The sequence below is a fragment of the Condylostylus longicornis genome, unplaced genomic scaffold (genome assembly GCF_029603195.1).
Source record: "Condylostylus longicornis isolate FDR11 unplaced genomic scaffold, ASM2960319v2 ptg000473l, whole genome shotgun sequence".
In the NCBI taxonomy this organism is placed as follows: Eukaryota; Metazoa; Arthropoda; class Insecta; order Diptera; family Dolichopodidae; genus Condylostylus; species Condylostylus longicornis.
Window position 1 is genome coordinate 29,155 of NW_026578431.1, and position 14,225 is coordinate 43,379.

At 44.3% G+C, this 14,225-nt stretch overlaps 1 protein-coding gene across 1 annotated transcript; it reads left to right on the plus strand.

The window, feature by feature from the left end:
• Positions 1-2,108: 2,108 nt before the first annotated feature.
• Positions 2,109-6,692, plus strand: LOC129617269 (mucin-1-like). Its single transcript, XM_055532598.1, has 5 exons — positions 2,109-2,306; positions 3,597-3,632; positions 5,417-5,461; positions 6,127-6,444; positions 6,513-6,692. The coding sequence occupies exons 1-5, from the start codon at positions 2,109-2,111 to the stop codon at positions 6,690-6,692; spliced, it is 777 nt and encodes a 258-aa protein (XP_055388573.1).
• Positions 6,693-14,225: the final 7,533 nt, after the last annotated feature.

A 14,225-nucleotide genomic window follows, 5' to 3' on the forward strand; every position in this document is an offset into this window, starting at 1 on the left:
TGCACTACTGCAACACTTGCAAAACATTCCGGGTCGACACACAATGCTGATGAAAGAATTATTCGAATTCCAGATGAATGGTTCTGATATTCGTTCCCATTTGGCGCGCCACAATCTTCTCTGGGAAGAAATCGTGTCTCTGAAGCCAACAGATCCTGAGTACCGGATAAGCACGCTCATCAACTCCCTCAAAGCAAACTACAAACCATTTGCAATGGCACTACAAGGGCGAAGACTGGAAAATTACGAGAAGTAGAATCTGCAATTGCAGAATGGCTGATATCAGATGACATGGACAAGAGTGGCAATGCCTTTTTCGCCTCCAACACCCACACCATGAATCGACGTGCACCAGAACGTGGCCAACATTTCAACAGACAAAGTTTTAACCCCCCTTTCAGTCAACCGCGACGACAACAAAACATACCACAACTACCACAACTAGGCCCCTACAAATGGTACCATCGTCACAAAGATTGCTTCCACCACCCTTTTCTCAACAACAATAGCAAAACCACCAATAAGCCAAAATATCGAAGGGAAGCCAACACATCACAGTCCTCGACCGATTTCTCAACGTCACAACCATTGAACGACACAACTCTCATCTTCCACAGCTCTCGCAACTACTTCCACACAACCAGACCATCCACTCACACATATCTCCACACGTTTGACGCTTCTAGTGAAGACTCCACGACAGAAGAAGACCCTGAAATCAATCCCACTTCCCAAGCACATTTCTCATCCAACCATGGTGCATCCAACAACCTAACCAATTTTCTCATCGACTCTGGCGCAACGGACCACATGATCAACGACAACACGGTTCTTCACAACACAAGACCATCTCAACTTTACATCACCGTAGGCAACGGAAATGTCTTAAAGCCTGCTCAAATGAAAGCGACCCTGCATCCAACGCCGATGCAATGGACATCAATCGCGCGATGGCATGCTTCGTTCACCCCATTCCCTTGTGGATAAGAGGTCGACGCTTTGACCAAATAGGCCCCTAAATCTTCAATGACAAACTTTTGGAATTCTCGGCTGGTGAAGCAAGACCCCCGATCAGTGCAGGCCGGAGTAGTACTTGTGGGTGGGAGTGTTGGTGCGATTTCTTCGATGCGGCTTGCTAGTCAGAGTGTTTGCTGGTGGAAACTGCTGTGGTTGTTTGCGATGAATGTTAGGAATTTTTTTTTTCTATCGTTGACTGGACCGACTCGTGATATTGGGTCAATCGGACTTGAGCTGTTGGGAAGTCTGCACACACGCACAGAAGCAGCTCAAATCCAGTACGAACATCATGGTCTCCTATCCGAGAAGACCCAAGTGTTCGCATCCAGCGCCGCTCCATGGACTCTTGTGAAAACTGGCGCAACGCTTCTTTCTTTCGCGCAGGTCCAAAATGAGCTGTGTATTCGTCACTCTCTTTCACCGACCTTTATTTCAGGAAGTTTCGATACTTTGGGTGATGGTGAACCCCAGGACCTGCTCGGGATGTGAAAGGTTGCGTGCACTTAGTTGCAAACTGCACAAGATTCTTGTCCGTGTGTCTCAACAGCGTGCCTCATGTTACTATATGCAGTATTCAGGCAATGGAAACAGTTCGCCAGCTTTTGATACCTTGACGTAGCCTTCATGCCCATCCTTACCCCCATCAATTCCTTCATGTCCCAATTCCTTTTTTTTGAACCAGTGATGTCTTGGGCGTCACTCTTCCCGATTCCTCCATTGTTATATTACATATTTGCCTTCATCATTATTTATTTCACTCTTAATTTTATGATGTATGTGTTCCAAGCACTGAAGAGAGTTTTTTGCTATCTTGTCATTGTGATTGGAGGAACAACCGTGATCATTCTCTGTTACCTTGCACATGTGTTCATCCCACCTATCTGCGAAGCACTTTACACTTACGTAACAACACTCTTCGCAAACACCCATAGTAGTTTCCGCCAACAAGCACTCGAACTAGCAAGCTGCATCGTCGAAATCACACCAACACTCCCACCTGCGAGCACTACTCCGGCCTTCACCTTATTTTCTTCTTTCGGGATCATTGCCACAGTGGCCTTACTGTGTACGGCTGCAAAGAACCTCCCAGGATGGGTTCTGGTAGTTCACCGTCCGGAAGACGCCATTCAAACAATTCTTCTTCAGCAAAGCGTCCAGCAAAGCCTTCAGCAAAGCCTTCAGCAAAGCCTTCAGCAAAGCGTCCAGCAAAGCCTTCAGCAAAGCCTTCAGCAAAGCCTTCAGCAAAGCGTCCAGCAAAGCCTTCAGCAAAGCCTTCAGCAAAGCCTTCAGCAAAGCCTTCAGCAAAGCCTTCAGCAAAGCCTTCAGCAAAGCCTTCAGCAAAGCCTTCAGCAAAGCCTTCAGCAAAGCCTTCAGCAAAGCCTTCAGCAAAGCCTTCAGCAAAGCCTTCAGCAAAGCCTTCAGCAAAGCCTTCAGCAAAGCCTTCAGCAAAGCCTTCAGCAAAGCCTTCAGCAAAGCCTTCAGCAAAGCCTTCAGCAAAGCCTTCAGCAAAGCCTTCAGCAAAGCCTTCAGCAAAGCCTTCAGCAAAGCCTTCAGCAAAGCCTTCAGCAAAGCCTTCAGCAAAGCCTTCAGCAAAGCCTTCAGCAAAGCCTTCAGCAAAGCCTTCAGCAAAGCCTTCAGCAAAGCCTTCAGCAAAGCCTTCAGCAAAGCCTTCAGCAAAGCCTTCAGCAAAGCCTTCAGCAAAGCCTTCAGCAAAGCCTTCAGCAAAGCCTTCAGCAAAGCCTTCAGCAAAGCCTTCAGCAAAGCCTTCAGCAAAGCCTTCAGCAAAGCCTTCAGCAAAGCCTTCAGCAAAGCCTTCAGCAAAGCCTTCAGCAAAGCCTTCAGCAAAGCCTTCAGCAAAGCCTTCAGCAAAGCCTTCAGCAAAGCCTTCAGCAAAGCCTTCAGCAAAGCCTTCAGCAAAGCCTTCAGCAAAGCCTTCAGCAAAGCCTTCAGCAAAGCCTTCAGCAAAGCCTTCAGCAAAGCCTTCAGCAAAGCCTTCAGCAAAGCCTTCAGCAAAGCCTTCAGCAAAGCCTTCAGCAAAGCCTTCAGCAAAGCCTTCAGCAAAGCCTTCAGCAAAGCCTTCAGCAAAGCCTTCAGCAAAGCCTTCAGCAAAGCCTTCAGCAAAGCCTTCAGCAAAGCCTTCAGCAAAGCCTTCAGCAAAGCCTTCAGCAAAGCCTTCAGCAAAGCCTTCAGCAAAGCCTTCAGCAAAGCCTTCAGCAAAGCCTTCACCAAAGCCTTCACCAAAGCCTTCACCAAAGCCTTCACCAAAGCCTTCACCAAAGCCTTCACCAAAGCCTTCACCAAAGCCTTCACCAAAGCCTTCACCAAAGCCTTCACCAAAGCCTTCACCAAAGCCTTCACCAAAGCCTTCACCAAAGCCTTCACCAAAGCCTTCACCAAAGCCTTCACCAAAGCCTTCACCAAAGCCTTCACCAAAGCCTTCACCAAAGCCTTCACCAAAGCCTTCACCAAAGCCTTCACCAAAGCCTTCACCAAAGCCTTCACCAAAGCCTTCACCAAAGCCTTCACCAAAGCCTTCACCAAAGCCTTCACCAAAGCCTTCACCAAAGCCTTCACCAAAGCCTTCACCAAGCTCTTCACCAAACTCTTCACCAAACTCTTCACCAAACTCTTCACCAAACTCTTCACCAAACTCTTCACCAAACTCTTCACCAAACTCTTCACCAAACTCTTCACCAAACTCTTCACCAAACTCTTCACCAAACTCTTCACCAAACTCTTCACCAAACTCTTCACCAAACTCTTCACCAAACTCTTCACCAAACTCTTCACCAAACTCTTCACCAAACTCTTCACCAAACTCTTCACCAAACTCTTCACCAAACTCTTCACCAAACTCTTCACCAAACTCTTCACCAAACTCTTCACCAAACTCTTCACCAAACTCTTCACCAAACTCTTCACCAAACTCTTCACCAAACTCTTCACCAAACTCTTCACCAAACTCTTCACCAAACTCTTCACCAAACTCTTCACCAAACTCTTCACCAAACTCTTCACCAAACTCTTCACCAAACTCTTCACCAAACTCTTCACCAAACTCTTCACCAAACTCTTCACCAAACTCTTCACCAAACTCTTCACCAAACTCTTCACCAAACTCTTCACCAAACTCTTCACCAAACTCTTCACCAACTCTTCACCAAACTCTTCACCAAACTCTTCACCAAACTCTTCACCAAACTCTTCACCAAACTCTTCACCAAACTCTTCACCAAACTCTTCACCAAACTCTTCACCAAACTCTTCACCAAACTCTTCACCAAACTCTTCACCAAACTCTTCACCAAACTCTTCACCAAACTCTTCACCAAACTCTTCACCAAACTCTTCACCAAACTCTTCACCAAACTCTTCACCAAACTCTTCACCAAACTCTTCACCAAACTCTTCACCAAACTCTTCACCAAACTCTTCACCAAACTCTTCACCAAACTCTTCACCAAACTCTTCACCAAACTCTTCACCAAACTCTTCACCAAACTCTTCACCAAACTCTTCACCAAACTCTTCACCAAACTCTTCACCAAACTCTTCACCAAACTCTTCACCAAACTCTTCACCAAACTCTTCACCAAACTCTTCACCAAACTCTTCACCAAACTCTTCACCAAACTCTTCACCAAACTCTTCACCAAACTCTTCACCAAACTCTTCACCAAACTCTTCACCAAACTCTTCACCAAACTCTTCACCAAACTCTTCACCAAACTCTTCACCAAACTCTTCACCAAACTCTTCACCAAACTCTTCACCAAACTCTTCACCAAACTCTTCACCAAACTCTTCACCAAACTCTTCACCAAACTCTTCACCAAACTCTTCACCAAACTCTTCACCAAACTCTTCACCAAACTCTTCACCAAACTCTTCACCAAACTCTTCACCAAACTCTTCACCAAACTCTTCACCAAACTCTTCACCAAACTCTTCACCAAAGCCTTCACCAAACTCTTCACCAAACTCTTCACCAAACTCTTCACCAAACTCTTCACCAAACTCTTCACCAAACTCTTCACCAAACTCTTCACCAAACTCTTCACCAAACTCTTCACCAAACTCTTCACCAAACTCTTCACCAAACTCTTCACCAAACTCTTCACCAAACTCTTCACCAAACTCTTCACCAAACTCTTCACCAAACTCTTCACCAAACTCTTCACCAAACTCTTCACCAAACTCTTCACCAAACTCTTCACCAAACTCTTCACCAAACTCTTCACCAAACTCTTCACCAAACTCTTCACCAAACTCTTCACCAAACTCTTCACCAAACTCTTCACCAAACTCTTCACCAAACTCTTCACCAAACTCTTCACCAAACTCTTCACCAAACTCTTCACCAAACTCTTCACCAAACTCTTCACCAAACTCTTCACCAAACTCTTCACCAAACTCTTCACCAAACTCTTCACCAAACTCTTCACCAAACTCTTCACCAAACTCTTCACCAAACTCTTCACCAAACTCTTCACCAAACTCTTCACCAAACTCTTCACCAAACTCTTCACCAAACTCTTCACCAAACTCTTCACCAAAGCCTTCACCAAACTCTTCACCAGATCCAGGAAAAGTAGCAAGAACCAACTTCCTCGCCACAACAATATTAGGTTCAAATTATTCCAAGAAGTGATGTTATCATCAGCCATACATCGAAAGAAAAACGTGGTAGTAGCCCTCCGTTTTGGAATGTGTGCGGCGTCCCTTGGATTTTATCAGGAAACCCAGAAAAAGTTGAGGGATGAGTTGAAGGGGTGGAGCCCATACCATGTCAAACTCTGCCAAGAGATGAATGACCGGTTCAAGGCTCCTCAGTTATCTTTTACTAATGATCTGTTTGTTGCTGAAGGGTGTACTCTTCGTAAGGAATTTTAAGCTGAGGCTTTGAACTTCTATGATCCTGCTGTCCAACACTTGAAAGCGTAAGCCGTTGCCCCAAGCTGAGCTCCATTTGTGATTGTTTTCACTTCAGCAAGCCAGAAGACTCCGTGAAATTCATCAACGACTGCTTGAGGAAGAAAACAAATGACAAAATAGACATTCTTTTGACCAAGGACGATATTGGCGACTCCACATGTGCGCTCTCGACAGCTCACTTCAAAGCAAAGTGGAAGACGAAATTCGAGAAGAGGACAATCGAGTTTGAGGGCGTGGAAATGCCGTCCTGTATCAGAAAGCTATGTCTGTGCAATTCATGGACTGGATTTGGAAAGCGGTGAAAGTTCAAGTTGCATGGCTTCCACTGGAGAATGGCATGCACCTCGTCATTTTGACTTCACCCAGTTCAAATCAAATGAAAAAATTGGTCAAGAACTTATGTTTCGAGTTTTGGGACTTCTTTACATCTTACATGTCGCGCCACATAAAAGAAACAACAGCACAAATTTCCCTTCCAAAGTTCACTCCGGAGTACCAATTTGAGGCGAAGTGCAATCTCAAGAGGATGAATATCGAATCCGCGTTCCACTCTGATGCAGACTTCAGCACACAAAGCCGTTTTTAGTGTTGATGGAGGAGAAGCGCTCCCGAAAGATGAAAACAGTGACAATGACAATAACACCCCGTCCTTGATCTTCGACAATCCATTCCTGTTTTTCGTCGAAGATGGTTCAACCCGCAATATTCTCTTTTGTGGGTGCATGTTATCTGCGTCCTGACTAAGCACCAGTCCAACCAGAAGACCATAAAAGGAAATTTTATTGAGTAGACATGTCACGCCTCGTTTCTGACGACTAGCAATCCCAATATTGCTCCCAGTATTTCTCAAGGTTACGCCTGTTGAATTTGATTGGTTCTTCAATGTAATCCATTACGAAAATAAAACATTTAGAATCAAGATCCCAAATCTCGATCAAATATTTAGCAAGCAACTTTCTCAAATCAGGCTGAGCAATACGCCATCGATTGATGATTGTGTCTACGTGAAAACCAATTCTATTGATTAAGGAGGTACTATTGTTTGTTGCATAAGGGCGTTTTTCTCATTCAATAGTTACCAAATTAGCACGATGATGCTTTGCATCATCAAGCATCATTGAGAACTATGGAGTAATAAAACATATACAACATCTCAAGACATTGGTTAATCTGTACTCAAATCTATTAGAGCTAACACAAACCTCTTTAAGTTGGAGATGTTTCAATAGAAACCTTAGGGACTCTATTCTATCGGAATTTGGTGAACATAGAATAAAGGATTGCTTCATTCTATAAGCACTTCGTGATTGCAACATGTAATTGTTGCGACGAATCGCTTAACTTGCACAACATATTGAGATAAATCAACAATTACACTGAGTGAGATTTATCAACAACACTGAGTGACATTTATCAACAACACTGAGTGACATTTATCAACAATTTACACTGGGTGAGATTTATCAACAATTTACACTGAGTGAGATAAATCAACAATTACACTGAGTGAGATAAATCAACAATTACACTGAGTGAGATAAATCAACAATTACACTGAGTGAGATAAATCAACAATTACACTGAGTGAGATAAATCAACAATTACACTGAGATGAATCAACAATTTACACTGAGTGAGATTTATCAACAATTACACTGAGTGAGATTTATCAACAATTACACTGAGTGAGATTTATCAACAATTAACACTGAGTGAGATTTATCAACAATTTACACTGAGTGAGACAATTACACTGAGATGAATCAACAATTACATTGAGTGAGATTTATCAACAATTTACACTGGGTGAGATTTATCAACAATTTACACTGGGTGAGATTTATCAACAATTTAAACTGAGTGAGATCAATCATCAATTTACAGTGAGTTAGATAAATCAACAATTACACTGAGATGAATCAACAATTTACACTGAGTGAGATTTATGGGCTTACTGTCCTTTTTCCTTTTGTTTGCTTTTCCCGTTCGTGTGGTTGTTTTTTTTACGAGAACTGCAATGGACATGCAAGCGATTGACGAGATAATTGGGGGAGAATCCCGGGCATGCCTACAGCAGCTGCCCACAATTGAAGAGCCGGCAACACCCAGCGGATCCGGGGTTGCCAACCAACAAGGCTTCTCAGGTCACAGATATGGAGTAAATTAACTAGAGTATCAAGTTTTGCTAATAACCACTGAACAATAACACATATCAACATAAAAAGACACTTGGTTAAACTGCCTTCAGTACCAGAAACTTACTTTAAGATACTCCGAACGTTATTGTGAATATAGGTTACGGTGTTTCCTTTGGCTACATTCACTAAGCAATTATAAATTGTGCTACTTCAAGATGTAATGCAACGTTGAACAATGCAACTGTTGCGACGAATTGCAGGTCAGAGAATAAGCTCTGCGACTTCCTTAGTGTTTTGTAACGAACCTTTTACCTTTCTATCTTTACGCAGAGATAATTTAAGTCAATATTCATCTAATCACAGATCTAACGGCAGACAACGTTGAGGGTTCCTCTGTCGCATTCCACAGAAGAGACGACCTTAGAGACATCCCCCGATCTCTACTTCCTTGGTTTATATGGAGCAGAAAAAACGCATCAAGAGGTCCTTCGAGTGTTGGATCCTACTCGTGTCCAATCAATCGTCGGGGATAATGCGTTGAGAATGACGCCGGAGCTTTTCTTGAGAGTGCTAACGAGTCCGCTGCAGCATCCGATTCCGACTGAATTCAATCTGGGGACAGCTGACTTCGTTCTTACAGGGCTTCCGCGTGGTATTCTGTTCACGTTGTGCACAATGGTCAAGCAAGCTGCATTGCCCCTCAGCAGTCGTCCTACGGAAGCGTTGGGTATTCCACAATTCAATGATTGTTTGCAGCGGCCCATTGATATTCTTCTCAAGGAGATTCTAGGAATTCGTGTCGATCAACGGCGAGACGCAAGAGGACTTCAACTTGGTGTCGGCGTCCGCAGACCAGATGTGGCAATGTTCCTCGAAGAAATCCCTATCTTCCGCGCAGAAGAGAAACGCCTCGCCCTTCATGAGCACTTAGCAAGAAACCAATTACAAGGAGCCCAACCTGCACACCAACAGTTCCCCATTCTCATGTGTACACGTGCCCATACCTTGATTCGTTTTTATTGGTATGACGTCAACGAGCCATTGGTAGAGCTCACTGATTCGGCCCAATGCCAATTTTCCAAGATTCGATTTAAAGTTTCCCATGGAACGCCTTGCACTGCTCCCAGTTCTTGTCAACTTTTGTGTTTACATCCACAGCTGCCTGATTCCTCAGTTGATACTGGAATTTCAAGAAATTCAAATGAATCCGCTGGTTCGAGGGTTCGAGTTCACTATCCAAGGAGATCGTGTTTGGAAGGAGTGCACACGATGGAGACCAACAGCAGCAGCATCTACAATGCTCTTTGTGATGATACAAGCGGGCATCATTTGATGGTCTACTCGGTAGTTCGATCAGGACACCTCCTTGTGGAAATGGAACGTTTAGAATTGCCGGGCATTCCAATGGCCCCAGATGAATTTATTTCTTGGGCTAGTTTTTGTTTGAGGACATTAGATTTTCTTCATCAAAGAGGATGGGTACACCGGGACGTACGTCGAAGAATGGAAGAAAAAAGTTCTTTCTAATAGATTTTGACTGTGCTTCGCAAGCCAGTGCCGAAGTAGAGACTCCGTTAGCAACCTGGCCTATGAGCATGAGAAGGCTTACTACTTTTGAAATTCGCCATGATATTGAGTTGCTCAAACTGATGATCCTGTCCCAGTTTTATCATTCAGATGTATGGCGCTATTCATGAACGGCAATAACAATGCCGTTCCGTTGCTACAGTGTGATACTTTGGATCAGATTGATGCGCTTCTAAGTGAATGTGAAGCATTAATAATACCAACGCATCATTAGCAATATTTGTAGGTTTTGGATTCTAGAACCTTCAATTATTTGCAACATTTCGGAGAACTCGCGCCTAAACGACTCAATTTTCACAATGAATAGAAATTTTTATATGACGCAGGGGATTGTCTGGATTTTCAACTTTGCTGTCCACGCAAATGCCACGGATTCAGCTGGTGGATTAAAGTCATTTAATCTCGTCAGGACGAACAGTCGATTCACTTTTTCGCGTCACCTTCATTTTTGAGCTTCGGACAGCTCAGCTGGATCAACATCCCTGTCCTGTTTGTCGAGAAGACGAGAATTGCTTCCACAGGTCACTTTCAGATCGCCATAACTGCTATTTGTAGAGCACCACCAATACTAAACACCATGCAGCCTGAAGATCCGTCCATTGATTGTTGAAGATGTTGTTAGCCTCCGGTTCATGATTGATGTAAATCACTTCGTTGCAGTCATCCACAGTAACTCTTTCAGAGCCTCGTATCTCTCATATGGTTCATTTTTGCCATCCATGAGATACATCAAAGACAGTTGAATGGTAAGGTACAGCAGTTCTGCTGCTCTCGAGAATCTGCCCCCTTGATGACCTTGCGAACGCCATCTTGTGTGCTATTTTGAGACCATTCCCGAAGCTTGGCTAATTTCGATCCAACTGCCCTGTGACGTGCGACAATATGACCGTTGACGTTGAGAACATCAAGAAGCGGGACACCCAGGGACGACTTATGCGAGCGGCGGTATGTCCCCTTGTTTAAATCGGATCTTCTTCAGCAACTAGTTGGAACATTAATTGTCTTTTTCAAGAGCAAGAGCAAGTCAACCCGGCGAACGAGCAAGAGGAGATATCAGTATGAATTGTGCGGCAAGCGTTTGAATTCCGCCTTCATAAAGCGTGGCTGCACGAAATGGAGTTGGAGATCTTGATTTGGATTCCTCACTAACATTCGATGAACAATTCGTTATATTTCTGTCTTTTGTGTGATGGAGAATGCAAACCAGATTAGGTCATCAAGCACACCATGCAATCGCCCGAACTTATAATCATTTTCACTCGTGGCGTTATTTGCAAGCGTCAGTGGCAATCCAACGCTCAGGCACCGAGAACTGTTGGACTATTGAGACTCTCTTCCAGTTCCTTTTAACTCTCCTTTCAATCCTCTCTACGACCATCGGCAGTATGGCCGAAGGGATTCACAAATCCCGTTGTTGCCGTTCCATGGATTTCTATCATTGATTCGGATTTCTTTGTCAAAGTTTGTATCGCCCGCGCGTAGGCTTTCCATCGCCCGCAACTGGTTCCGCTTTCCCAAGTCCGTCAGCTCGACCTTCTGATCAGCGAGTTCTGGGAGGGGCTCTAAACTGTTCGGTCTCCGAGATGCGAATCTTCCAGGCGAACGGATTCCGCTGGAAGGCGAAAATTATGATAATGCAGTGGGACGAAACGTGGAGCTGGAAAAGGATGCGAAAATGCAGGTGGAGTTTGAATATTTAGGCCAGTGCTTCCCATACTGACTCCAGGAATAACAACGGGATCGTAGATATCCCATTGATTCGGCAAGGATTTCAATGAAGTACTTCATCTGTGTCGGTTCACGCTCTGGAAAACATTAGAATGTGAAGGAACGATGAATACCACCAGACCGAATTGGCGCTCGGAATTGAAGGTTTAGCATCGCCCTCACTGATTGCTTGCGATATTGAATCCCCTGCCTGCTGAGCGTATTGGGAGGGAACGGACTTCGATCACAGCGAACGGAAAAGGATTTCGAGGTGGATTTGAACCACAGTGGAGGGCGCTGCATCAATAGGCTTGAACGTTTGGAGCCCCCCTCCCCCAACGACTTGAACGAAGTGAGAGTTTTGTCAGAGGAAAAACGTCAGCCTTGAACAATCCACATATCCACGGAAAATCTGTTCCAGCCTGTTGAGATGGAGACTGAGAAAGGCCGACGTGAAGCAAGATTCACAATACCAGATTAGAAGGTTCCATGGACGTTGGAAAACCGCACGCCAAGGTTACCATCAGATTCATTGATGAGACCAATTGCTTGTTAAAGCAACTTATTTGTAATCCTTCCTTGGTCATCTCAACGCAGTATTCTCTTCTCCAGCTCGGATCATCCAGGACACTCCTGCTGAATCTGACATCCTCAAAATTCCAGCACGCAACAACTATTCGTTCCAGTTGATCCGCAACGGTTCCCTTAGATGTGTCTGGCGCGCTACGCTGATGCATTCAACAACACGTCGAAAGGGCAAGTTGAAGTCAAATAAGTCAAGTGGACTCTATGTGTAGTGATTTTTATTTTTCCATGTGGTTTTTCATGTGGATGACTCGCATGCCGGCACTCGATCCGTTTCACGTTTTGTGCGGTTTCACGAAAAACTAATCGAACCATCTCGTAGCTGGTTCCCTCAAAAGTTTGAGAAAATGGTTGCTCTCTCTGTTCATGAAGTCAAGTTTCTTAAAGCAAATCCAGACACATCGTTTTATGTAAAAGTATGTTTGAAATTGGTGTAACTGTTGCAATTTATTGTCCAGGCAACTATCGGGGATGTCGAACAATCAACAGTTATTAGCCCCGCCAGTCTCCTCAAATGGAGCTCCCAAAATTTCCAATTTGTAGGAATCCACTAGAGATTCATTCAGATAATCGTCGTTTCAGGATTCGATTGATGAAGAAAAGGAAGAAGAACTCGTTGTGTCTCTTGTATCATTCACAGACGGTCATAAGGTTCTCGGAACAACCATCTTTCAACTTTCGAAGGTATGACACTACAGGGATCCGTATAGTAATTATACCCCGAGCTCATTCTTTCCCAATAATTTGGACTCAGTGATTGAAATAGTGTGTGCCCTAAACGGGTTTCTAGACGCCTTCAAACGTTATCATTATGGCTACGCCATCCAAAGTTATCTTGCTCCTCTTCAGGATATGGAGACCGCTAGTGGCTGGTTCGCACTGCAACTTCCGGGTGGTTCTTCCTCAGTAACGAGTACTGCGCCAATTGGAGAAATTTTACTCACCCTTACTGAAGGAGACGTATGGTTGACTTCATCTATCACTGCCATTCATGCCCCCGTGTCAGGCACCACTCTGCACTCCACGCAGTACCAATGATGACAGTCGGCGTTCCAGCCTCCCGTTCGTCCCGGTGGTTGAGCCAAGAATGGTGGAAAGTTTTCTCGTGGGGGAAAGAGGAAAAGAGACGGTATATGTGAAGAAATACTTCTCGGCTTATCGACCCAAACCGGCAATCTCAAAACATGCTTTATATCATAATTACTCTGTCCCCAAAACCCCATTATGTCCCAAAACCCTATTATGTCTCGAAACCCCACTCTGTCCAAAAACCCAATGGGATTTACTCGATTCCCCTATCTGTGAAACAGCATCCTGTCCATCGTCCTTCAAGTCCAGTGAGTTTCATGAATGTTTATGATGAGGAATGCTGTAGATGAAATTGATATTTCGGTGTTTATGATGAGCTGGAGATGAAATTGATATTTCGATGTTTATGATGAGCTGAAGATGAAATTGATATTTCGATGTTTATGATGAGCTGTAGATGAAATTGATATTTCGATGTTTATGATGAGCTGGAGATGAAATTGATATTTCGATGTTTATGATGAGGAATGCTGGAGATGAAATTGATATTTCGGTTTTCAGATTTCTGCTTATCGTCCTCCCAAAGTTGTTATTAAAGTCTCTGATTTGATGGAAGAAATCCGTGAAGAGGTCCCACAAATGACCGACGGCGAAATCCTTGAGTGAGAGCAGATTCGTGCATGCATGCGCAGGTCATGCATGACTGCGTCGTGGCTGTGTTCGGGTTTTCTCATAGTCTTTCGTGTTGTCAGAGCCCTCAAGAAGAACAACTACAATGTGGATGATTGCATCGATTACCTCTTGAATGAAATTATTGCTCAATCGCCGAAGGTCCGAATTACCATCAGAACATCCAAATTCGATGCACGTCGCTTTGCAAATCCAACAACGGGAAACCTGCTACTCTTTGTCTCTAGATCTCATCTATACTGTTTGATGTTTTTTAGACCAAACCGCTTTTTGCTCCCGAATTGATGGAAATGTTTGGGACTTCCACAGGCGTCCAATCAACGACTTCGGATGCGCCTGGATTTTTTCCTCTCCGTAAGCTCTCTACCAGAGTATCTAATCATCCAAAGGATCCACCCTGATCCTTCACCCTCCTCCTCTCCCTGTGATGCAAAAACGCAATTGGCAGTCCTCACTTACTTCTCATTCAGGCCGCCGTCGCGCTCTTCTCGTCGGGATTAATTACGTTGGCTCAAGGGAGAGTCTGAGTGGATGTGT

Bases quoted from the DNA above. Each gene is read 5' to 3' on its own strand.
- LOC129617269 (XM_055532598.1), top strand. From the start codon at position 2,109: ATGGGTTCTGGTAGTTCACCGTCCGGAAGACGCCATTCAAACAATTCT. The intron at 3,633-5,416 runs TCTTCACCAAAC...AACTCTTCACCA, and splicing joins CACCAAACTCTTCACCAAAC to AACTCTTCACCAAACTCTTC. The intron at 5,462-6,126 runs CCAAACTCTTCA...CGCTCTCGACAG, and splicing joins ACTCTTCACCAAACTCTTCA to CTCACTTCAAAGCAAAGTGG.